Below are 25,181 nucleotides of genomic sequence, written 5' to 3' on the forward strand. Positions count from 1 at the left end.
GGTGAGCTACAGTCCATGGGGTCACAAAGAGTTGGACACGACTGAGCCACTAACACACACACACACACAAGCACGGAAGCAGGTAAACTGGTCAGGCTCAGACAGGGCGCCATAGTTTGGATGAGTTGCTTGGTCAAGGGTGGGTAATGGTAGAAATGGAAAGAAGAGGTTATGTTGTGAGTGTGTTTTGCAGGCGGATTTGACAGGCCTTACTTTTAAGGATAGGAGGCATGAGAAAGACAAAATAAACCAAGCAAATCAATCAAGGATGAGTCTTAACCATTGGCCTGAGCATCTGGGTATCATTTCCTGTTAAAGAACAAAGCGAAGGAAAGCAGGGATGTGTGTGTCACTGGGGAGCATGTCACGTTAAGCATCCAAACAGTGATGTGGAGTATGAGTCATTAACTTCTGGAAGATCTCAAAACTGTGTTTTTCAATCTGCTCTAGAATCTATCTGAGCTCACAACTGCAGGAAGTCCAACACTTCTCTGTAGCTGTTTTAATATTTTCAATAGTCTGGAACCAACTTACCTAGACAATTTTGTTTCCTATGGGAACCTTATTTCTAGCCAGGCTAATATTTTCTCTGTCTGCCCCTGTCCCCTCCGCAAACCGTACACACACACACACACACACACACAAGCACACTCTTGCCTCAGTGCTTCTGCTCACCTCCTTCACCAAATTGTCTCCCCACTGGTCCCACCATCTGATCCTACATCATCCTTCTATCCCCAATTCCTTCTACCAACACACAATTCCTTCCATACACAATTCAGTTCATCTCCTCCACTCACTCTTCAGATAATTCCCAATCCACTGAACTCTTCCAGTGAATTTCTGTTATCACTGGTGGTCACAGTTTAACCACAGAACATAGTGACAGTGAAATAATAAAATCAGAATCAGTAGGATAATGAACACCTGAAACGTAAGTGTAACAGTAATGAGAGAATAAGAAGCAACTTGTTTATTTCTGTTTCTGGGGACAACTTACTTTTAGTGTGTGTGGCTGTCTGCGACCCTATGGACCCTATGGCCTGACAGCCTCCTCTGTTCATGGAATTTTCCAGGCAAGAGTACTGGAGTGGATAGTCACTTACTACCACAGGGGCTCTTCCTGACCGGAGGATCAAAAACCCATGTCTCTTGCATCTCCCGCACTGGCAGGCAGGTTCTTCACCACTGCACAACCCGGGAAGCCCTAAAATTTACTTTAGGGCTTTACATAATCTATAGGGCTTTACACAATCTATAGTTACACAGAGCTTCATAACTGCCAAGGGGCTGTGGTATATATCTTATTATTTGATCCTCACAAGAAGTCACAAGGAAGGCAAGACAGGTATCAGCTCAGTTACCTGACTGAGAAACCAAGGTTCAGAGAACTTAAATGGCTTGCCTGAGGCCACACAGCTGGTCATGATGGCTCCAAGGCAAACCAGAAGCATCCTGGCCCTTTCAAATACATCAGTTGGAAAATATAGTAAGACAGGCAATAAGCACTGATAATGGCCTTTCTTGATCTATAATCTTAACCCAGGTATCAAAAGCTGAGAAAGAAAAATGATTTCTCTTCTGCTGCCATTTTGATCCCCATCCCTGTCAGTCTAAGAGTCTAGGGGAAAAGAGAAATAGAATCTTCAGGCACACCAAGCCAACGGTGAATTCTAGATCTAATTTGAGAAATCAGTCTACTCAGGCATGTACCAAAAGGTCTGACACAGAACCAGAACCATCCCTTCAACCGGACCCAAAGAAATCAGCCACCCCAAGGTCTTTGAGCAGGAAAATTAACCACGGTGCTCTTAGGCCGCTCCAGCTCGCCCAGGCCGTGTGTTCCAGGCTGGGTTGGTGCCAGTCAGCTCCCTGGAGCCAGGAGGAAAGTGGCCAACTTGGAAATTGTATGTGAAGGCAAAGTCTTTTGGTTATTGCTATGATTGCTTAGAACATCTGGGCCCTCATATTCCTTTGAAGGCCTAAGTTCCCTTTATGCTGTTTCTTTCCTCTTTTAAAGATTAACACCAGGAGGCAATGTAAGATACCTGTTATATCTCTTCAGCTAAACTTTAAATCTGTAGCTTTCTGTGAAGCCTGCAACACCTCAATCAGAATCCTGTGTCTTGGCACTCAGTAAATGTATAAGCATGTAAAAACAACAACGGACCTGAGTGATTAGAGAGGTTTACAGAAACAGACAACAAAAGAAAAGGGATGGTCAGGACTGACGATTCTAAACAAATAGAACTAGAAAATTAAATGTGCCTTTAGAGGAAAAAAATAGCCTCTCTAAGAAAGTCAAGATATACTATCTTAAAGATCATATACTCTTTTTTGATCTTTTTACAAATCGGGAAACTGGCAGTCAGGGGAAAAGTGAGGATAAAAACACATTTCTCAATTGCTAGGCCTGGTGATTTTTCATTTATAACAAGTTGCATGCAGATGGAAACAGGTCCCTTATGATGAATGAAACAGGGAGCATTCCACTTACTTCACTTCCATTCTAATTTCCTCAAAGCAGTAAGGAAGGAAGGAAGGAAGGAAGGAAGGGAGAAGTGTAACCCCATGACCCACCACAGCCCCAAACCACAGCTTCTCTTACTTAAAACGCACTCAGCGCGATCATATCAGTGGCAAACCAACAAACGCCTTGATTTTGTGCTATCACTATAATAATGTTAAGTGTGCTTCCTTAAAACTGTTAAGCTTTCCTATTAAAAGGTGTATTCCTTTTTCATCTCTCATTCCACAGCTGATTGTTTTGAAAATATATCAAATGAAATATGTTCTTTGATGCAACACATAGTAAAAAGAGACACTTGAAATTACTGTTGTCGTATCGCCGGCTTCTCTGGCTTTAAATAATAATAGGGCACACCCACAGAGTTAGATTAAAAGACGGACAATCTGTGAACAGAAACCTAACAGCAGATTCATATTGCACATGACCTTGATTCTAGAGCCAATCTTCTCTTCTTAAAAAAAAACAGCTTTTTATTTTCTAATATGAGTATATATCTGTTTTCAAAAAGAGCTTTATTCCTCTATTAGAATTTATGATGAAATTAAATGACTCCAATGATGCTAATCATTAAGAGTCTAAAATCTAAAACAGAAATTCTTGGTATGAATCAGAATGCTAATCGCTTTAGATTTAGACACTCACTCTATTATGAGGCAAAATTAAAAATAATTTTCTAACAGGAATCTCAGCATCCTTTCATATTTTCTATATTTTAATAAATTTCTTGTAAAGCACCTAGCACCATGCCTGCAAAGAGCAACCTCTTAATAACAAACAATGGCTAATAACTTGCTACCCAGGCTTTAGCAAATATTTCTTTGAAATAAATGAACTGCTGACAGTAAAGGAAACGGACAATTTTTGCCTGAGAGGAAAGCATTCTGAAAGAGATCCCCCCTGTGCTTATAAGAAATATAAACAGTCAAAGGCACGGTTTTCAAGAAAACAGATATATTGGGTAAATAAAATATATTACTAAAGTGAGTATCACCTGTTTATTTTTACTTTTATGAAGTGTAACAACTAGAGAACTTAAAATTACATATAAGGCTTGCATTGTATTTCACTAGGACATTGGAAAAGACCCTGATGCTGGCTAAGATTGAGGGCAAGAGGAGAAGGGGGCGACAGAGGATGAGATGGTTGGATGGCATCACTGACAGTGCACGTGAGTCTGAGCAAACTCAAGGAGATAGTGAGAGACAGGGAAGCCTGGTATGCTGCAGTTCACGGGGTCACAAAGAGTCAGACACGACTGAGCACATGAACAAGGACAGTACTGGTCTAGACAATTATTTGGCAATATAACCACAGAAAGCTGACAAAACAAACCTCCACATGTCTCTAGGATTTCTTCTGGATAAAATATGAATAAATAGTCTCTTTGAAAAAAGATAAAAAATAAGTGCATGTAAAAATCTTAAATGTAGGAACTACAAAGCAGATGTAACATTAAAACATATTCTAGAAGCATGCTACACTTCTTTGAAGCAAGGACCAGCACTTTTTTTTTCTTTAGAAGGCCAGGGGATAAAAAGTTTTCCCACTGTGGCCAAATGGACTTTGTCGAAACTACTCAACTCAACCACTCAGTACGAAAGTCAGCCACAGACAATATGTAAACAGATGGGCAGGACTATGTTGCAATAAAACTTTATTTATAAAACCAGGCTGCCTGAATTCGGTTCTCAGACTGCAGTTTGCCAACTCCTGTTATAAAATAAAACCCCATGAATTCAACTTTCATAACAACAAAATACATTTTAAACTAACTAGGTTTGTTTTAAACAATAACAGTAAAAAACAAGGAAAGTTCAAATCAACTGGAGAAGATCAAGAATGCCTCATTTCAAAGAAAGATGGAATTCATGAAAGTGAGACAGAAATGATGAGAAAAGTAAGAAACAACTTTGTCGCTGGAAACAATTCATATCATGTCACAGAAAACAAAAACAAAACCCACTTACATTTAACTCTATTATCCACAGTAATGTTACAAATAAGAGGTCAAAGGTGACAAACAAACAGAAAGTCCTCCTGACATCAGATATGCCCTTCTTCTCCCTTCCTTCATAGGACTCGATCCTGGCCATGAGCTGCGTAGGGTTGATGGAGTGGACGTCGCGCACCGAAGCGTGTGAGCTCTGACTCCCCGTGAGAGTATTCTCCATGTCTTCTGGCAGGGGGTTCATCCTGCAGGAGGGTTAAAGGAGCCTCTCTCCAACTTCACCATCCCTCGAGGGAAGAGATCTTTGGGGAACGGAAGAGAGACACCACATTAAATCATAGCCCACCTGATACTGCAGTGTGACCCCCATCCCCGTGCAACAGTTCATCTCTCTGAGCATCAGGGTGTCTAAACTGAAGACATTTCTGTCCTGATGAAGACACAGTGAGAAAGTGAAATGAGAAGCAATTCTTGATATTATCCATCGATACTACTCCAAAAAAAAAACTGTTATGGAAAAGACTGTCAATAAAGAAGAAAACAAATTTACAGTAAACGGTAAAGACAGGTTGTTAACCACAACAAAAATGTGTGCCTGGAACCTGGAGCATGCCTCTGGGTGAACAAGCCAAGGCAGCTCCCTTGCTGCACTAGGCAGAAAACTGCTACAATTCTGTCAGTGTCACTCCCTGTGGACCAGGAAACATTTACCGAACAGCTTCACTGAGAGCGTGTAACAGAAACACGTAAATCAGCTATGAAAAAATGTACTTCCTATAGAGGAACTGCTTTCCACCACAGGTATCTAATAAACCAAATTTGCATTTCTGTTACCTGTTAATAAGTACGTTTCCGCATCTCTCCTTAGAAAAGAACTATGCCCACCCTAAGAAGTTTATCATATGCAAACACCCCACTGATAACTGCAACAATCACTGTCCCATATGGAGACACAGGATCCCTCCCCTCAAGCATGTGCTTCTAAACTAAATAAAAGATTGAAAATCTGAATGATCTGATCTCCCCAAGGATGGGGCAAAGTCAGCAAATAGGGAGTATTACGCTGGATGGTATTTTTCTTTGCTAACTATTCTGGTTTCCTTTCCTACATTAGCTCTCCCTGAGGGAGGATTATACACCCCCGGTTCTGCTGAACCTGGTGCCTTCCTTTGGCCAGTGTAATGTGTGTCACTTACGTCCAGAGCTTAACCAGCGCAAGGCTCCCATGCTCTCCTTTCTGCCACAATGGGGTGAGTGGCAAAGTCCAGAGAAAGAACACTTTTCAGGTGGGCAAAATACCACTTCAAAACATTGCCGTAATTTCCCTAAAGTCTCTCTATCTTTACGCCTGGCTTCTCATTTCTCCCCTTCCGCACACTCATTTCTCTCCATCCCCACACTCAGGAACAAAAGTGCTTCCCACATGTTCATACAGTGTAGTGACTTAATGACATAACATTTTTGAAAGCCATTTGGTTATATGACCTATGATACTTTAAAATATTTGTATTTCTTGATCCTGTAACCCTACTTCTGGTAATCTAAAGGAACTTAACTGTAGACCTTCAAAGCAAAAGTTGATCTGTGTCATTAGAGGCTGGGTCAGTGATTACTCCCAAGCAAAAGGAACGAAAAAGTGACTAGCGGGCTCAAGCGTGGTCTTGGCCTGAGTCGTGCTAATAGGGCTGTACTTGTTTTTTAAATAATTTATTGTCATATCAATGGCTCAAATCCACTAAACTGTACAGAAAATCTAAAGAAGTCACAAATCAAACAGAGGACTGTTTTTTGGAAGAAAACCATTTGCAAGGTAATTGGATCCTTTTCTTAGTCTTACTGATTCTCCTTTCCCCTCATCAATGAAAAAGGACAGCAAACACCAATAGCCGAGAAATCTGAGGCTATTTCCAACTGAAAACTGACATCATGCAGCGTTGTACACCTGACTTGGGAAATGAGAATCATTACCTTATTTTTCATACGTATGTTTATATAACTGCTAATTAGCTAGAATGTTTAGATGCTATTTGCAATGGCTTTAATAGTAAAGTTACCCACGGCACAGACTGCTCTGAGAAGCTTGACTCTTATCAGATGGACCTCTGTTTGGGACAGACTGAAATTTTAAAAGGGAGTGAAAGCTTCCTTTTAATGAGTAAAGTGGAAGATACTTCTAAAGCCTCTTTTCTGCTCTACAACTGCAGGACTTCACCTTAACCATGTCCTTCAGAAAGATTCGGTTCAAGTGTCAATTCCTTCAGGAAGACTTCCTGGAAATACTCCCCACATTCCTATCTCCTTTTCTGCTCTACGACTACAGGACTTCATCTTAACCATGTCCTTCAGAACTATTCAGTTCAAGTGTCAATTCCTTCAGGAAGACTTCCCTGAAATACTCCCCACATTCCTATCCCCAGGCAAGGCCAAGTACATCTCTTCCAAGCTCCCACAAGCTTGTGGATATGCCACTTAAGATAAAAGTTGGCTTAAAGCTCAACATTCAGAAAACGAAGATCATGGCATCCGGTCCCATCACTTCATGGGAAATAGATGGGGAAACAGTGAAAACGGTGTCAGACTTTATTTTTTTGGGCTCCAGAATCACTGCAGATGGTGATTGCAGCCATGAAATTAAAAGACGCTTACTCCTTGGAAGAAAAGTTATGAGCAACCTAGACAGTATATTCAAAAGCAGAGACATTACTTTGCCGACTAAGGTCCATCTAGTCAAGGCTATGGTATTTCCTGTGGTCATGTATGGATGTGAGAGTTGGACTGTGAAGAAGGCTGAGCGCTGAAGAATTGATGCTTTTGAACTGTGGTGTTGGAGAAGACTCTTGAGAGTCCCTTGGACTGCAAGGAGATCCAACCAGTCCATTCTGAAGGAGATCAGCCCTGGGATTTCTTTGGAAGGAATGATGCTAAAGCTGAAACTTCAGTACTTTGGCCACCTCATGCGAACAGTTGACTCATTGGAAAAGACTCTGATGCTGGGAGGGATTGGGGGTAGGAGGAGAAGGGGACGACAAAGGATGAGATGGCTGGATGGCATCACTGACTTGATGGATGTGAGTCTGAGTGAACTCCAGGAGTTGGTGATGGACAGGGAGGCCTGGTGTGCTACGATTCATGGGGTCGCAAAGAGTCGGACACGACTGAGTGACTGAACTGAACTGAACTAACTCGCCCATCTCTCCTACTAGCTGAAGTGTTCCTTAAAGCCCTCCAATTTGATTTGCACACCCTTGTGTCCTTAGGGACCACCTCAGTACATATGCAGCAGAAACAAAACAGATATTGACTAGATAAATCCTGCCTAGCATCTAGCCCACACAATAATGCAGAGTAGGCTCTCGGAAACCTCTATTTCTCATTTTTGAGGAAGAGTTTGGATATTTTCCCAGATACAATGCAGAAAGTATTAAACACCCAGTTCTTGTACTGAGTCCTCTCTGGAGTTGGCTTGAGGAAAGCTATGCCTCTCTAAAGAGGTGTTAAGTACTGATCAGCTGTACATATGGGGGCCTGAATCTACAAAGCAGGGTTTATTCCAATGACGGAAGGAGCATGGGAAAGGGGGCAAGTGAGGAAGAGTTGAGTGGAGGGTTATATAATAAAGAAAAACATCATCTTATTTTTCTCTAGAATTTGTGTGAGGAGATGAGAATCCTCTTTTGTTGTCCTGGTTTTTGAAAAGGAGATTCATATCTTAATTGTTTTATCTGGATAGGTAAGGCTCCTCCTCTGTGTTGGCTATTTTGACAGTCAAGCTGTGTTCACAAACCACTCCCAAATTCTGAGGCTTAAAACAATCTACAATTTATTCCCAGGTTCATGGGTCTAGTTCAGTTCAGCTGATCTAGTCTGAGCCCAGCTGGCGATTCTGCTTCAGGCGATGCATCAAAGAGCTTGGCTTCAAACTGTGTGTTTGGTCTAAGTCTGTCTTAGACTGTCCTGTCTGTCTTTCCCCTTGGTCCAAGATGACCTGGGGCATGTTCTCTTCATGGCAAATGGCAAGAGCACAGGAGACAAGCTCAACCATGTAAGCACAGTGGAATCTCGGTACACATTATGTTTGCTCATATTATACTGGTTAAAGCCCAAAGGGCATGAAGCTGAGATGTATACACTCCATCCAAAGAGGAGAAGAAGGTAAGCGAGTATTTGCTGACAAATATTCCAATCTATCACAGCTGTCAATGTTCTAAATTAGGAGTCAACAAACTGCAGCCTGTAGGTCAAATGCGGCAGGCTACTTGTTTCTGAATGCAGAGGTTTTATTAGAATACCACCACACCCATTCCTGTGGTTGGTATCGATTGCTATGGATACTTTCACATGAAGAGAGCGGAAGGGAATAGTCACAACCGAGATTATATGGTTCACAAAGCCTAAAATACTTCATTATTTGTAATTTTCTAAAAAGGGGGACTGCTGCTTCCATCACCTTCTCAGAGAGGAGCTAGCTGAAATTTAGAGTTACTGTGTTGTAATCAGCAAAAAGTAGGCTAATTGATGAATATTAATTTTTCCAATGCATGCTCTGATTCTTCAATGAGGAGAAACTTATAATTCCTTCTTCTCTTTATTTTTCCATAGGTGGCCCTCATGACACAGCACAGCTCAGGCACAGGTGGTCTTATCTCATGCTGGCTTACCTGAGGGCCACTTTAGCAGTACTTTTAGCCCAATACACGGGTCTCTGCCTTATTCTATTCCCTTAATTCCACACCACTAGAGCTGGAGAAAAACGCTGTCCCGTCTATAACGGTAGCTTCCTAAACAATAATACCCTTCACACTTGGAGAAAAACAAAAATCCGAGATCCTTTTGCTTCCAGAAAGAAGAGCTTACATCTTCGAGCGGCTATATCTTTGAGATGTCTCCAGGCTGGCTGTAAAGCTGGTTGGCCAAAACTTCAGCTCCATCTGCTTTGACTCAGAATTGATATACTACCCAGATGGTAAACAGCAGCTGCTCTGGGGCAGTAGCCACCACAGCAAGCATTTTACACATGTCCAACAGTCTCCTGGGAGAGGAGGAAAGGGCCTCTGGGCACCTACTGAAGTGAAGAAGTGAAGTGAAGTCTCTTAGTCGTGTCCGACTCTTTGCGACCCCATGGACTATATAGCAGGCTCCTCTGTCCGTGGGATTTTCCAGGCAATAGTACTGGAGTGGATAGCCATTTCCTTCTCCAGGAAATCCTACTGGTGGCAGTCAAATCAGGTCTCTCAACCCAGGCTCCCAGCCTTCTTCTCTGAATTACTTCCGGCCACAGCAAGACACTGTATGTTTTACCCCGAGAGAGAATGTGAGAATAACAGACACTAAAAACACTTAACTCAGCAAGACCTTAGTCATCAACTTATCCAGAGGCCTGGGGAGCAGATTTGGCTTACAGAAATGTTTTGCTTGGTCTTGTACAGGATTTCTAAAGATTTTGAACTAATTGCTAACATTTTAAATAATGATCTTTCAAGTAAAATTCCAGATGTCTAGCTTCTCTGGAAAAGTTAAAAGACACAGAATGGCCAGGCCTGCATTCCCTTACCATGAGAACAAAGCCAAGAAACTGCTGAGCTCTTCAGATGGAGCCCACACTCTCCACTTGGCCTCAGCCTCGACCTTGCCTGGGGGCATCCAAGTCCACCACTCTGATCTACTCCCCCTCCCTTGCTTGACAGGCAGAGAGTCCTACAACTGAAGGTTGTGTCTCAAGGTGCTATTTCACAGCTTTCCTCATGCTTGTGATTGAAATTATTCTTGCCTAGAAAGGTTTGCTTACAGATGGAGAAAACAAAAAAGTAGCAGCTGAGGCCTACGTGGATTATGAGGATTCACCCATCCAAAAAATATTTTAAGACATATTTGAGGATTAAGACTTGGGTCTTCCACTTCCTCCCTCTCTGTTGGATTCCTGGAAGGTAACAGGAGGGGCATAAGAAGGTGTTCAAACGGCCCTTGGGATACAGTGACTGGGCTTGTCCCTAAAGACCAGAGCTGCCTCAGGGGTGCCCACTCTGTCCCAGGACTGGGTTTCTCAGGGGGCAGGAAGCACCTTGAGTTGGCTCTCCTCTTGCAAGGCCCAGCACCTGTTATGAGACCTGGTACATGATGATTTTTTTAAAGTCCTGTTTAGAGCTGACAGTTTCCAAAATGAAAACAGCTAGAAGTGGAGAACGGGAATAACATGAGAGTAACCTGACATTTACAAGCATAATGTGCCAGTATGAGAAAAACGCATGATAGCTAAGAAACACAGATGCTTTCAGAGAAAGCATGCACAGAGAAGACAGTGCTGTGGAAAGGAAGCTAATCCAGAGTATCAGAAAAACATAATAGACAACCTTCCTCTTCTAAAGGTATCACTGTGAGATGAGGAAAAGTTCCGCATGCCTAAGAAGACCTGGGGATTCTACATGTCAGAATTCAACTAAATATTCAAACTTTCAAAAAATAAAAACTTCTATTTAGTATCTGTTTAGATGAGCTGCTTATATTTTTAGAATATCCCAAAGTTGCTTTGCAGTAAAGATATTCGAAGCAGCAACAACCACAAATGATTCATTGTCCTGGGCTTCCTGATTCTAATGCTCTAGTGTGTCCACTCTACCTTGGAAGGTAAAGAAAGACCTGGTAGAACTCTGATGACAGTAGCTTTAGTAGAAAGTCTGGCAGTGGCCCAGGTTAGGAAGCTAATGAATTTGTGTTACACTCCAGCTTCCTGGGCTAGAGGATTATCACAATGAAGTACAGGAAGTTTAACAAAATCAAGATCAAACAAACCTGTTTTTGGCAAATGTCCACTACCATTATGCTCACATTTCAAAACAGCCCTGGCTTACTTTATGTCTTATATACTCCAAGTTAAATACAATGTCTAGAAAAGCAGCTCTAAAATCTAGACAATAGGATTGAAATTTAAAACACCTTCACATCACTTCCAAATTAGCAGCTGTAGCAATAGGAAATTACTGTATAGAGAAGTCTGGAAAATAAAGTTACTTTTAAGTTAATAAGTAAAAAAAAAAATTTAAGCACCTAAATAAAATCACTCACCAACTGTTCGATATAAATTTTAAAATCTTCCCTGAATCAAGGAGTCAAATTTTTCCAGCAGATTCCTATTAATTTTCCAACTGAAAATGAGTGAAATACTTAGAAGAAGAAAAAAAAAATCTATGTGTATGTATAAAACTCTACTGGGCGTTTTATAGATTTGCCTATATCACCAGGACTATAACAGGAAATTAAGATAATACTGTCCTCTGAAAGTTAAACCATAAAATCAACACATAGTGAATCAGAGTAGATGTGCTCCATCCTTAAAGACACAAAATGGCTCACAGGCCAAGAAACAAGAGCAAGGTGACTGGACATATGTTCAAAGGTGGGAACATGCCCACCAGAAAGAGGGGTGGTCAGTCTGCAAAACACAGGGAAAACAGGGTCATGAAAAAATGGCAGCTGTGCCCAGCCTGGCACTGTTCAAACAGGGGCACCTTGTCTATTGGATTTTAAGTCTTCAACACACTGGCTAGATGATTCCTACGATTACTATGATGGCATCAGGGCATCATCAGTGTCTTTTTGTTACTGAACAATTTAATAATTCCCGACATGCCTCCTACAACCTGTCATAATTCTGTGCTTCTTATTAAGATGCAACAGGGAAACAGCACACCAGTTAGCCTGAGATTAAACAGCCTACACAGCAGTTACATTGTTAACTGCAGATTCTGAGATATGAGTTTACCTGTGTGAGGAAGTGCCCCTTCTCACAGGGCTCCGGACACAGAGGCTGACAAAATCAAGTTTTTCAGTCAACAAGAAAGATGGCTGGACTCAAAGCCAACAAAGTCACGAATGTGATACCACTGAAAAGCTTTTTTGGGGAGGTGAATGTTGAGACGTCTCCTGATGACCCTCAGTGGTATTATCATGCAAAATTGCTCTAGTGGCTCCTAGAGATATCACCCAGAGACCATCTTAGTGATGGTTAGCCACCATAACAATTAGCATATCCTATATACAGTATGCAAGTGGGAATACTGCAAAAGAGAATTATAGAAAGGTTGTATCATCACGCCAGTATTCTTCTAATATCTCTTCATAAGCTTACATGTGATAATCATTTTTCTTAAGTAGACTTATTAACTGAATGACAGTTACCAAGCTCAACCCAAAGCTGTAAGAACTGAACTTGACTATGTGATGGTGATACAATATTTGCTTATTCTCAATCTGACTTGCAAGCATTTAGGTATGATTACAAATTCATACTCAATAAAAAGCCAGGGAAGGTACATAGTTCAGTTAGAGATTTTTAATAAGTACACAAAAACTTAAAAGCTCAAGATGCATAAAGTTCTGAAGATACTCTGAAGTTACATACTCTTAACCTAAGCAACTGGAGAAGGCAATGGCACTCCACTCCAGTACTCTTGCCTGAAAAATCCCATGGACGGAGGAGCCTGGTAGGCTTACAGTTCATGGGGTTGCACAGAGTTGGACACGACTGAGCGACTTCACTTTCACTTTTCACTTTCATGCACTGGAGAAGGAAATGGCAACCCACTCCAGTGTTCTTGCCTGGAGAATCCCAGGGACTGCAGAGCCTGGTGGGCTGCCGTCTATGGGGTCACACACAGTCGGACACGACTGAAGTGACTTAGCAGCAGCAACCTAAGCAACTATAGCTACAATCTGGTAGTAGCCTAATATATCTGAAGGGCTTCCCAGATGGTGCCAGTGGTAAAGTATCTACCTGCCAATGCAGGAGACACGGGTTTGATCCTTGGGTCAGGAAGATCCCCTGGAGGAGGGCATGGTAACCTACTCCAGTATTCTTGCCTGGAGAATTCCATGGACAGAGCAGTCTGATGGGCTACGGTCCTTAGAGTCGCAAAGAGCCAGACATGACTGAAGCGTTAGCACACATGCTCACATACACAATATAACTGAAATCAGGTTTAAGATTTACCAATCAGTATCCATGTACTCCTTATGAGAAAGAACAGAAATACAAAACACATCTTTAAAAACTAACAAAATGCAAAAGCTTACTTAGTGATAGATTATAATCATAATGGGAAGCTTTACTTTTTTATCTATTTAGTGTGTTAAAGACACAAATGGATATTGATTATTCAAACACTGCAAGTTTTACCACTGTAAGTTTATTAAACACTGTATTTTTTCAACCCTACAACCCTACATACATATATGCTATTTTAAGGATATAATATGCCATGTTCAAAATATTGATCATAAAGCTAGACTATTAAAAATATATAATTTGGCAAGCCTTTCAATTAGGTGCAAAATACAGAATAAATAATAAATAAATAAATAAGTTTTCTAAAATAACTACTGAGATAAAAATAGTTAAAAATTAAAAGACTACTTAGAAAATACAATGGAATGCTGTCAAAATTAGGCTTATTATCAAATTCACTTCTTTAAAGTACACATGAAATTAAAAGACACTCCTTGGAAGGGAAGTTATGACCAACTGAGATAGCATATTAAAAAGCAGAGACATTACTTTGTCAACAAAGGTCCGTCAAGTTAGGGCTATGGTTTTTCCAGTGGTCATGTATGGATGTGAGAGTTGGACTGTGAAGAAAGCTGAGCGCCGAAGAACTGATGCTTTTGAACTGCGGTGTTGGAGAAGACTCTTGAGAGTCCCTTGGACTGCAAGAAGATCCAACCAGTCCATCCTAAAGGAGATCAGTCCTGGGTGTTCATTGGAAGGACTGATGCTGAAGCTGAAACTCCAATACTTTGGCCGCCTCATGCAAAGAGCTGACTCCTTGGAAAAGACCCTGATGCTGGGAGGGACAAGGGGCAGGAGGAGAAGGGGACGACAGAGAATGAGATGGCTGGATGGCATTACCAACTCGATGCACATGAGTTTGGGTAAACTCTGGGAGTTGGTGATGGACAGGGAGGCCTGGCGTGCTGCGATTCATGGGGTCGCAAAGTCAGACACGACTGAACGACTGAACTGAACTGTAAGTGCTCTAGTTACTTTTTCAATATAGCATAAGATTAAAGAATTAGGCATTTAAACAATAAAGTTATAAAAGCTCTAAGTATCCCATGGGGAAAAAATTAAAAAATGAAAAACAATGATACAATTAATAAATAAATTCAAACCAAGAATGATGATAATTGTTTCAATCTGAGTGATTGCTACAATGTAATTCATTATATTAAACCCCCTACTTTTGTACATGAATGAATATTTCCACAAATTTAAATTACATACATAATCACCCACCCCCCCAATCAAAACCTAGTTTGGGGAGAGGTGATTAAGAAAGGAATACACGGATCATAATATAAATAGGAAAGGCTATTTTTCAAAGTGTAAGTGATACTTTATATGCATCACATTTAAATATCATAAATAAGTCAGTACAAAAGAAATATATATGATGCACCAAGAAGACATAGATGGCTTGGACAGAATGAATCTTCATGAAAAAATTGACACAGGATCACCTAGAGTCAGAGTATGCCAGAAGTTTCAAATTTGAAATAAAGATAAATAAACATTAAAAAGAAAGAAAAGCTGTCCCATCATTAAACAAAGTTAGCATAATCCTAACATAATCTGACCAACAACACACAAGAACAAAAGAACACAAGTATAAACCTATCCCACCTATTAACTATCATTATATTATGTAAGAGTGGATGCCTTATATTAACATAATAAAATCCTTCCCTCAGTCAGGCACAATTCTGAGTACTTAAAACACATGCCATTTAAGTCTCACAATAGCTCCCACAAGTAGGTCCCACGTATTAGAATGTATTCCTGAAACATCACAAAAATGAGTCAAAATTCATATGAAAGAAAAAAACTAAACCTAACTGGAAGGCACATATTTCTGTTTACACATTAAAATGTTTCACTGCATTTTGAAAGCATGCATGCATACAATTTAAATTTATGTGGGCGGAAGAACTTTGAAATTATATATGTTTTGACTGGTTTCAAATCTTGGAGCGGGGAACCCTACCTTTCCACAAAGATATCCACCATCTTTCACTTTTTTTAAACTATGGCTCTCTCAAGTCTCTTATTCCCCAGGTTTTGAAACATATGTGATAATGAGAAAAGCTGAAGGAAAATCACTGTAAGCTGAAGGAAAATCAGTATAAGCAACTGACAATCAGTGTCAGGAGACGGAAAAACTTGTAAATGAGAAAGATGTGTGCCCAGTCTCCCAGGGTCAAACGTGTGGAAATAGAGGTCACAAGATTATTCATCAGGAGAAGCCAGAAACATGGACTCTAACACCAAATTTCTCAAATATTAAGCATTAGTTCAATTAAATCAATAATAAGCATACTGATGGTCAAGGAAAACTCATGACAGACAAGCCACTGTGTGGCCTGTACTTCCCTAAGCTTCTCTGCAAGGAAAAACTTGCGTAAACCAAAAAATATCTACAGATGATAAAGATACCATCAAAATTTAGCTGCAAAAGAAAGCTATTAATCAGTTGTTCAAGTACATGGAGAAAGAAATCTATGCATCAAAATATATTGAAGACTTTACTAAAAAGTTAACAAAGCAAAATCTTTACTATGGTTTATGCAGCAGAAGAAACTGTGGTAAATGACATGATTTTGGGATGAGGAATTCCTTCTTAGAAAATCTACAATGGGAAACAGAACTGAATACATAAAAATCAAGTTTTTATTCAAAAACATTAGACGGTAAACAAGAATATTGAAAGACAGGTCGTTAAAATCTTAAAATTCAGCTTGAAAATGGGCAAAGCACATCAAAGCACAAAAGAAAACTAAATTTGTTAATAAACTAATGTAAATCTCACCCAATACCTATTCATTTTTTAGGGAAGCAAATTAAATTCACAAGATTATTTATTAAATACTTTTCTGGGACATTCAGGTAGAGGTCAAATTTCTTAATCTTGCCTAACCTAATACATGGCTTACTTCCTCCAACCTCTCCAGAACCACTTCAGCACACCACAAATCACAAGCTTGTGTTCCCTAGAAGAATTACCTGGGTTACACAGCCTGTGGCATAAGCCTTCTTGGAGGAGGTCACCATTAACCCCACCACAGAGCCGCCAAGCAGATACCCACAAACTGAAGAACAGTTATACTAAAGAAATTCTCGCACTGTTAGGAGAGTTCTAGGACCCACAACAGATTTTCCAACCTGGGGATCTGGCAAAGGGACTGAGAACCCCCAGGGAATTTGTCTTTGGAGGCCAGGGGGATTTGATTACAGAATTTACACAGGACTGGGGAAACACTCTTAAAGGGCACAAACAAAACATTGTGCACACCAGGACTCAGGAGGAAGGGGCAGTGACCCCACAAGAGACTGACCCAGACTTGCCTGTGAGGGTCCAGGAGTCTCCAGCAGAGGCTAGGGTCAGCAGTGGCCTGCAGCAGGTTCTGGCGCACTGAGTCCAGCAGTGCAAGCATGGGACCTTTTGAAGGGGTCACCATTATCTTCATTACCTCCACCAAGGTTTGTTCTCAGATCAGACAACAGGGAGGGGACACAGTCCCGCCCATCAACAGAAAATTGGGTTAAAGATTTAACTGAGCTTGGCCTCACCCATCAGAACAAGACCTAGTTTGCCCCACAGGCAGTCTCTCTCCTCAGGGTTTCCATAAGCCTCTTATCCTTATCCTTCAGAGAGCAGACAGAATGGAAACTAGACCCACAGAAAACTAATCAAGCTAATCACATGGACCACAGCCTTGTCTAACTCAACTGAAGTATGAGACATGCTGTGAAGGGCCACCCAAAACGGACAGGTCATGCTGGAAAGTTCTGACAAAACGTGGTCCACTAGAGAAGGGAATGGCAAACCACACCAGTATTCTTGCTGTGAGAACCCCACAAACAGTAAGAAAAGTCAAAAAGATATGACACTGAAAGATGAACTCCCCAGGTCGGTAGGTGCCCAATATGCTACTGGAGAAGAGTGGAGAAATAGCTCCTGAAAGAATGAAGAGACAGAGCCAAAGCGAAAATAACACTCAGTTGTGGATGTGACTGGTGATAGAAGTTAAGTTCAATGCCGTACACAACAATATTGCATAGGAACCTGGAATGTTAGGTCCATGAATCAAGGTAAATTGGAACTGGTCAAACAGGAGATGGCAAGAGTGAACACTGACATTTTGAGAATCAGCGAACTAAAATGGACTGGAATGGGCGAATTAAATTCAGATGACCATTATATCTACGACTGTGGGCAAGAATCTCTTAGAAGAAATGGAGTAGACCTCATAGTCAATAAGAGTCTGAAATGCAGTACTTGGGTGCAATCTCAAAAACGACAGAATGATCTCTGCTGGTTACCAAGGTAAATCGTTCAGTATCACAGTAATCCAAGTCTATGCCCCAAGCAGTAATGCTGAAGAAGCTGAAGTTGAATGGTTCTGTGAAGATCTATAAGGCCTTCTAGAACTAACACCCAAAAAAGATGTCCTTTTCATTATAGGGGACTGGAATGCAAAAGTAGGAAGTCAAGAGATACCTGGAATAACAGGCAAATTTGGCCTTGGAGTACAAAAGTTTTGCCAAGAGGTGCACTGGTCATAGCAAACACCCTCTTTGAACAACATAAAAGAAGACTCTACATGTGGACATCAGCAGATGGTCAATATCGAAATCAGATTGATTATATTCTTTGCAGCCAAAGATGGAGAAGCGCTATACAGTTACCAAAAACAAGACTAGGAGCTGACTGTGGCTCAGATCATGAACTTCTTATTGTAAAATTAAGATTTAAATTGAAGAAATTAGGGAAAACCATTAGACCATTCAGGTATGACCTAAATTAAATCCATTATGATTATACAGTGGAAGCGAGAAATAGATTCAAGGGATTAGATCTGATAGACACAGTACATGAATAACTATGCCCGGAGGTACATGACATGGTATAGGAGGCAGTGATCAATCATCGCCAAGAAAAAGAAATGCAAAAAGGCAAAATGGTTATCTGAGGAGGCCTTACAAATAGCTGAGAAAAGAAGAGAAGCTAAAGGCAAAGGAGAAAGGAAAGATTTACTCATCTGAATGCAGAGTTCCAGAGAACAGCAAGGAGAGATAAGAAAGCCTTCCTCAATGATCAATTCAAAGAAATAGAGAGAAACAATAGAATGGGAAAGCCTACATATCTCTTCAAGAAAACTGGAGATACCAAGGGAACATTTCATGCAAAGATAAGCTCAATAAAGGAAAGAAATGGTATGGACCTAACAGAAGCAGAAGATATTAAGAAGAGGTGGCAAGAATACACAGACGAACTATGCAAAAAAGATCTTCATGATTCACATAACCACGATGGTGTGATCACTCACCTAGAGCCAGATATCCTGGAATGCAAAGCCAAGAGGGCCTTAGGAAGCATCACTAAGAATAAAGCTAGTGGAGATGATAGAATTCCAGCAGAACTATTTCAAATCCTAAAGATGAGGCTGTGAGAGTGCTACAGTCCCTATGCCAGCTGCTGCTGCTGCTGCTAAGTCACTTTAGTCATGTCCGACTCTGTGTGACCACATAGATGGCAGCTCACCAGGCTCCCCCATCCCTGGGATTCTCTAAGCAAGAATACTGGAGTGGGTTGCCATTTCCTTCTCCAATGCATGAAAGTGAAAAGGGAAAGTGAAGTCGCTCAGTTGTGCCTGACTCTTTGCAACCCCATGGACTGCAGCCTACCAGGCTCCTTCGCCCATGGGATTCTCCAGGCAAGAGCACTGGAGTGGGTTGCCATTGCCTATGCCAGCAAATTTGGAAAACTCAGCAGTGGCCACAGGACTGGAAAAGGTCAGTTTTCATTCCAATCCCAAAGAAAGGCAATGCAAAAGATTGCTCAAACTATTGTACAACTGTACTCATTTCACACTCTAGGAAAGTAATGCTCAAAATTCACCAAGCCAGGCTTCAACAGTAGGGAAACCATGAACTACCGGATGTTTGAGCTGGGTTAACAAAAGGCAGAGGAACCAGAGATCATCAAAAAAGCAAGAGAGTTCCAGAAAAACATCTACTTCTGCTTTATTGACTATGCCAAAGCCTTTGAGTGTGTGGATCACAACAAACTGAAAAACTCTTAAAGAGATGGGGATACCAGACTGCCTTACCTGCCTCCTGAGAAATCTGTGTGCAGGTGAGGAAGCAATCATTAGAACTGGACATGGAACAACAGACTGGTTCCAAATAGGGAAAGGAGTACGTCGAAGTGGTGTACTGTCACCCTGCTTATTTAACTAATATGCAGAGTACATCATGGGACATGCTGTGCTGGATGAAGCACAAGCTGGAATCAAGATTGCCAGGAGAAATATCAATCACCTCAGATACACAGATGGCACCACCCTTAGGGCAGAAAGCAAAGAACTAAAAAGCCTCTTGATGAATGTGAAATAGGAGAGTGAAAAAGCTGGCTTAAAACTCAACATTCAGAAAACTAAGATCATGGCATCCAGTCCCATCACTTCATGACAAATAGATGGGGAAACAATGGAAACAGTGAGAGACTTTACTTTGGGGTCTTCAAAATCCCTGCAGATGGTGACTGCAGCCATGAAATTAAAAGATGCTTGCTCCTTGGAAGAAAAGCTATGACTAAACTAGACAGAATATTAAAAAGCAGAGACATTACTTTGCCAACAAAGGTCCATCTAGTCAAAGCTACAGATTTTCCAGTAGTCAGGTAGTCCAGTAGTCATCTGAACTGAACAGGAATCACATTCTCACCAACCTCAGCTTGTACTTTCCTCCCTACCCTGAGAGCAACTTTCCTTTGAGTCTTCAGTTCAGTTCAGTTGCGCAGTTGTGTCCACTCTTTGTGATCCCATGAACCGCAGCACGCCAGGCCTCCCTGTCCATCACCAACTCCTGGAGTTTATCCAAACTCATGTCCATTGAATCGGTGATGCCATCCAACCATCTCATCCTCTGTCATCCCAGTCTCCACCTGCCTTCAATCTTTCCCAGTATCAGGGTCTTATCAAATGAATCAGCTCTTCCCATCAGGTGGTCAAAGTACTGGAGTTTCAGCTTCAGCATCAGTCCTTCCAATGAATATTCAGGACTGATTTCCTTTAGGATGGACTGGTTGGATCTCCTTGCAGTCCAAGGGACTCTCAAGAGTATTCTCCAACACCACAGTTCAAAAGCATCAACTCTTTGGCACTCAGCTTTCTTTTCAATCCAACTGTCACATCCATACATGACCACTGGAAAAACCACAGCCTTGACTAGAAGGAACTTTGTTGGCAAAGTAATGTCTCTGCATTTTAATATGCTATCTAGGTTTTAATATGCTATCTAGCTTTTCTTCCAAGGAGTGAGCGTCTTTTAATTTCAAGGTTGTAGTCACCATCTGCAGTGATTTTTGATCTCCAAAAAATAAAGTCTGTCACTGTTTCCACTGTCTGCCCATCTCTTTGCCATGAAGCAATGGGACCAGATGCCATGATCTTAGTTTTCTGAATGTTGGGCTTGAAGCCAACTTTTTCACTCTCCTCCTTCACTTTCATCAAGGGGCTCTTTAGTTCTTTGATTTCTGCCATAAGGGTGGTGTCATCTATATATCTGAGGTTATTGATATTTCTCCCAGCAATCTTGATTCCAGCTTGTGCTTCTTCCAGCCCAGCATTTCTCATGATGTATTCTGCATATAAGTTAAATAAGCAGGGTGACAATATACAGCCTTGACATACTCGTTTCCCAATTGGGAACAAGTCTATTGTTCCATGTCCAGATTTAACTGTTGCTTCTTGACCTGCACACAGATTTCACAGGAGGCTGGTAAGGCGGTCTAGTATCCCCATCTCTTTAAGAGTTTTTCACAGTTTGTTGTGATCCACACACTCAAAGGCTTTGACATTGTCAATAAAGCAGAAGTAGATGTTTTTCTGGAACTCTCTTGCTTTTTTGATGAGCCAATGGATCTTGGCAATTTGATCTCTGGTTCCTCTGCTTTTTCTAAAACCAGCTTGAACATCTGGAAGTTGTTTCCATACTGTTGAAGCCTGACTTGGAGAATTTTGAGCATTACTTTACTAGAGTGTGAAATGAGTACAATTGTGCAGTAGTTTGAGCATTCTTTTGCATTACCTTTCTTTGGGATTGGAATGAAAACTGACCTTTCCCAGTCTTGTGGCCACTGCTGAGTTTTCCAAATTTGCTGGCATATGGACTGTAGCACTTTCACAGTATCCTCTTTTAGGATTTGAAATAGTTTCGTTGGAATTCCATCATCTCCATTAGCTTCGTTCTTAGTGATGCTTCCTAAGGCGCTCTTGACTTCACATTCCAGGGTGTCTGGCTCTAGGTGAGTGATCACACCATCGTGATTATCCTGGTTGTGAAGACCTTTTTTGTATAGTTCTTCTGTGTATTCTTGCAACCTCTTCTTAATATCTTCTGATCCTGTTATGTCCATAACATTTCTTTCCTTTATTGAGCCCATCTTTGCAGGAAATGTTCCCTTGGTATCTCTAATTTTCTTGAAGAGATCTATAGGCTTTCCCATTCTATTGTTTTTCTCTATTTCTTTGCACTGATCATTGAGGAAGGCTTTCTTATCTCTCCTTGCTATTCTCTGGAACTCTGCATTCAAATAGGTATGACTCTTACTCATTCTAATAAGCCTTAACTCACTTCCTCAGGGAAGCTTTTGCTTCCTCCCATTTTTCTACACCTGTCTGCTCCTATCAGAGAATAATGTACATAGATATCTATCATCCTGCTTAAGATTATTTTTGATCTACTTTTAGTTCAGTTCAGTCGCTCAGTCGTGTCTGACTCTGCGACCCCATGAATCGCAGCACGCCAGGCCTCCCTGTCTATCACCAACTCCCGGAATTCACTAAGACTCGCCTCCATCGAGTCAGTGATACCATCCAGCCATCTCATCCTCTGTCATCCCCTTCTCCTCCTGCCCCTAATCCCTCCCAGCATCAAAGTCTTTTCCAATGAGTCAACTCTTCGCATGAGGTGGCCAAAGTACTGGAGTTTCAGCTTCAGCATCATTCCTTCCAAAGAAATCCCAGGGCTGATCTCCTTCAGAATGGACTGGTTGGATCTCCTTGCAGTCCAAGGGACTCTCAAGAGTCTCCTCCAACACCACACTTCAAAAGCATCAATTCTTTGGCGCTCAGCCTTCTTCACAGTCCAACTCTCACATCCATACATGACCACAGGAAAAACCATAGCCTTGACTAGACGGACCTTAGTCGGCAAAGTAATGTCTCTGCTTTTGAATATACTATCTAGGTTGGTCATAGCTTTTCTTCCAAGGAGTAAGCATCTTTTAATTTCAAGGCTACAGTCACCATCTGCAGTGATTTTGGAGCCCCCCAAAAATAAAGTCTGACACTGTTTCCACTGTTTTCCCATCTATTTCCCATGAAGTGATGGGACCAGATGCCATGATCTTCGTTTTCTGAATGTTGAGCTTTAAGCCAACTTTTTCACTCTCCTCTTTCACTTTCATCAAGAGGCTTTTGAGTTCCTCTTCACTTTCTGCCATAAGGGTGGTGTCATCTGCATATCTGAGGTTATTGATATTTCTCCTGGCAATCTTGATTCCAGCTTGTGTTTCTTCCAGTCCAGCGTTTCTCATGATGTACTCTGCATAGAAGTTAAATAAGCAGAGTGACAATATACAGCCTTGACACACTCCTTTTCCCATTTGGAACCAGTCTGTTGTACCATGTCCAGTTCTAAGTGTTGCTTCCTGGCCTGCATACAGATTTCTCAAGAGGCAGGTCAGGTGGTCTGGTATTCTCATCTCTTTCAGAATTTTCCACAGTTATTGTGATCCACTCAGTCAAAGGCTTTGGCATAGTCAAGAAAGCAGAAAATAGATATTTTTCTGGAACTCTCTTGCTTTTTCAATGATCCAACGAATGTTGGCAATTTGATCTCTGGTTCCTTTGCCTTTTCTAAAACCAGCTTGAACATCTGGAAGTTCACGGTTCACCTATTGCTGAAGCCTGGCTTGGAGAATTTTGAGCATTACTTTACTAGCATGTGAGGTGAGTGCAATTGTGCAGTAGTTTGAGCATTCTTTGGCATGCCTTTCTTTGGGATTGGAATGAAAACTGACTTTAGACAAGACAAACAAATAAAAGAGATTAGCTTATTCAGGATGTTGTGATTCACCTGTTTATCAATCCCTCCATTCTGGGCAGCTAGGAGTAGGAATAAATAAGTAAGGGCTAGAGTGCAGTTAAAATAGCATCAAAAACATAAAACACTAAGCAAAAAGCTTAAAATATATGCAAGGTCCCAACAGTGAAAACTGTAAAACACTGTCGAAAAAAATCAAAGAAGATGAAAATAGACAGGCAGGTGACCAGGTTTAAGGATTGGAAGGAATCATGGTTAATATTTCTATTCTTCCCAAATTGATCTAGAGATTCAAATCAATCTCAACCATAATCTCATCATGCTTTTTTGGTAGAAACTGACAAGCTAATTTTAAAATGTATGTAGAAATGCAAAGAAATGAGAATATCCAAAGCAATCTTGAAAAAGAACAAAACTGGAAAACACACTACTTAAAGACCTTCTGCAACACTTCAGTAATGAAAACAGTGTGGCACTAGCATAAAGATCAACAGACAGACCAATGGAACATAAGGGAGAGTCTAGAAAGAGATCTGTACTTATATGATCATTTTACTTCTGACAAAGATGTCAAAGCAATCCAACTGGAATAAGAATGTATGATGCCGAGACAACCAGATATCAAAACTTAAAAAAAAAAAGACACAAAAAAACAATGAACTTCAAACCCTAACAAACACCATGCAAAAAATAATTCCAGATGGATCATAGGTCTAAACATAAAAACTAAAAAGATAAAGCTGTTATAAAAATTTGCAGAGAATATTTTTAAAAACTCTTTATAGGCAAGTTTTCTTAAGAGAAGACGCAAAAAGCCAAAATCTTTTTTTTTTTAATGTGTAGGCTTTCATGAGGTGTTTCCATTGGCCAGATGCAGTGACTTGATTATAAAAATGAATAATGACTGTAATGTTGGAATTTACGTTGGAAAAATTAAGAAGTTCCATGAGTCTACAGTAATACTGCAAAAGAGGGAGAGGGTAGTTCTCTTTTACAAGAAACAAATGTTAGATTAAAATGTAGAAGAAACGATAAAATAAGAACTATCAACAGTTTGTAACCCCCAGCTGGAGTAACTAATTCAGACAAGGATCTTTACTAGATGCCTAAAATTATTAAAACATTGTTGAATAGATATTCGAAGTCTCAAAGTGTCAACTCTTAGATTACATAATTATTTCATTAGGAATAATGTACCTTTATAGTAGAGAGATCTGGCAGTCTCCACCTGTACCAACTAATCAAACAGTATTACCAATACTAGAGCAAGTTGACACTATGTGCCTTTTAAAGTGATACAATCAGAAGTCTGTAACATCAATTATAACGTTTCTGTGCAAAAAAAGTTTAACCTAAATTCCAGAAGGATACAATCAAACACAGTATGTGGGATATTCTACAAGACAGTTATCCTGAATCTTGAGCAAAGTCAACATGATGAAAAACAAAACAAAAACAAAAGGTTAAGAAAGCGGTGTGGACACTCTTCAAACTTAAAAAGTAAAAAGAGCCACAACCATCAAAAGTAACGCACAAGCCTAGAC

The 25,181-nt window shown here is 40.7% G+C and overlaps 1 protein-coding gene across 2 annotated transcripts in view; it reads right to left on the bottom strand.

The window, feature by feature from the left end:
- Positions 1–25,181, bottom strand: part of STARD3NL (STARD3 N-terminal like) — a 59,848-nt gene that overhangs the window by 20,723 nt on the left and 13,944 nt on the right. For both annotated transcript variants that reach the window (XM_018047198.1, XM_018047199.1), the window contains exon 2: positions 4,498–4,780. In XM_018047198.1, coding sequence (XP_017902687.1) covers positions 4,498–4,722 — 225 coding nt within the window. In that variant the 5' untranslated portion in view covers positions 4,723–4,780. The remainder of the gene's footprint in view (positions 1–4,497; positions 4,781–25,181) is intronic.

This window comes from Capra hircus, chromosome 4 (genome assembly GCF_001704415.2).
Source record: "Capra hircus breed San Clemente chromosome 4, ASM170441v1, whole genome shotgun sequence".
NCBI classification, from domain to species: domain Eukaryota; kingdom Metazoa; phylum Chordata; class Mammalia; order Artiodactyla; family Bovidae; genus Capra; species Capra hircus.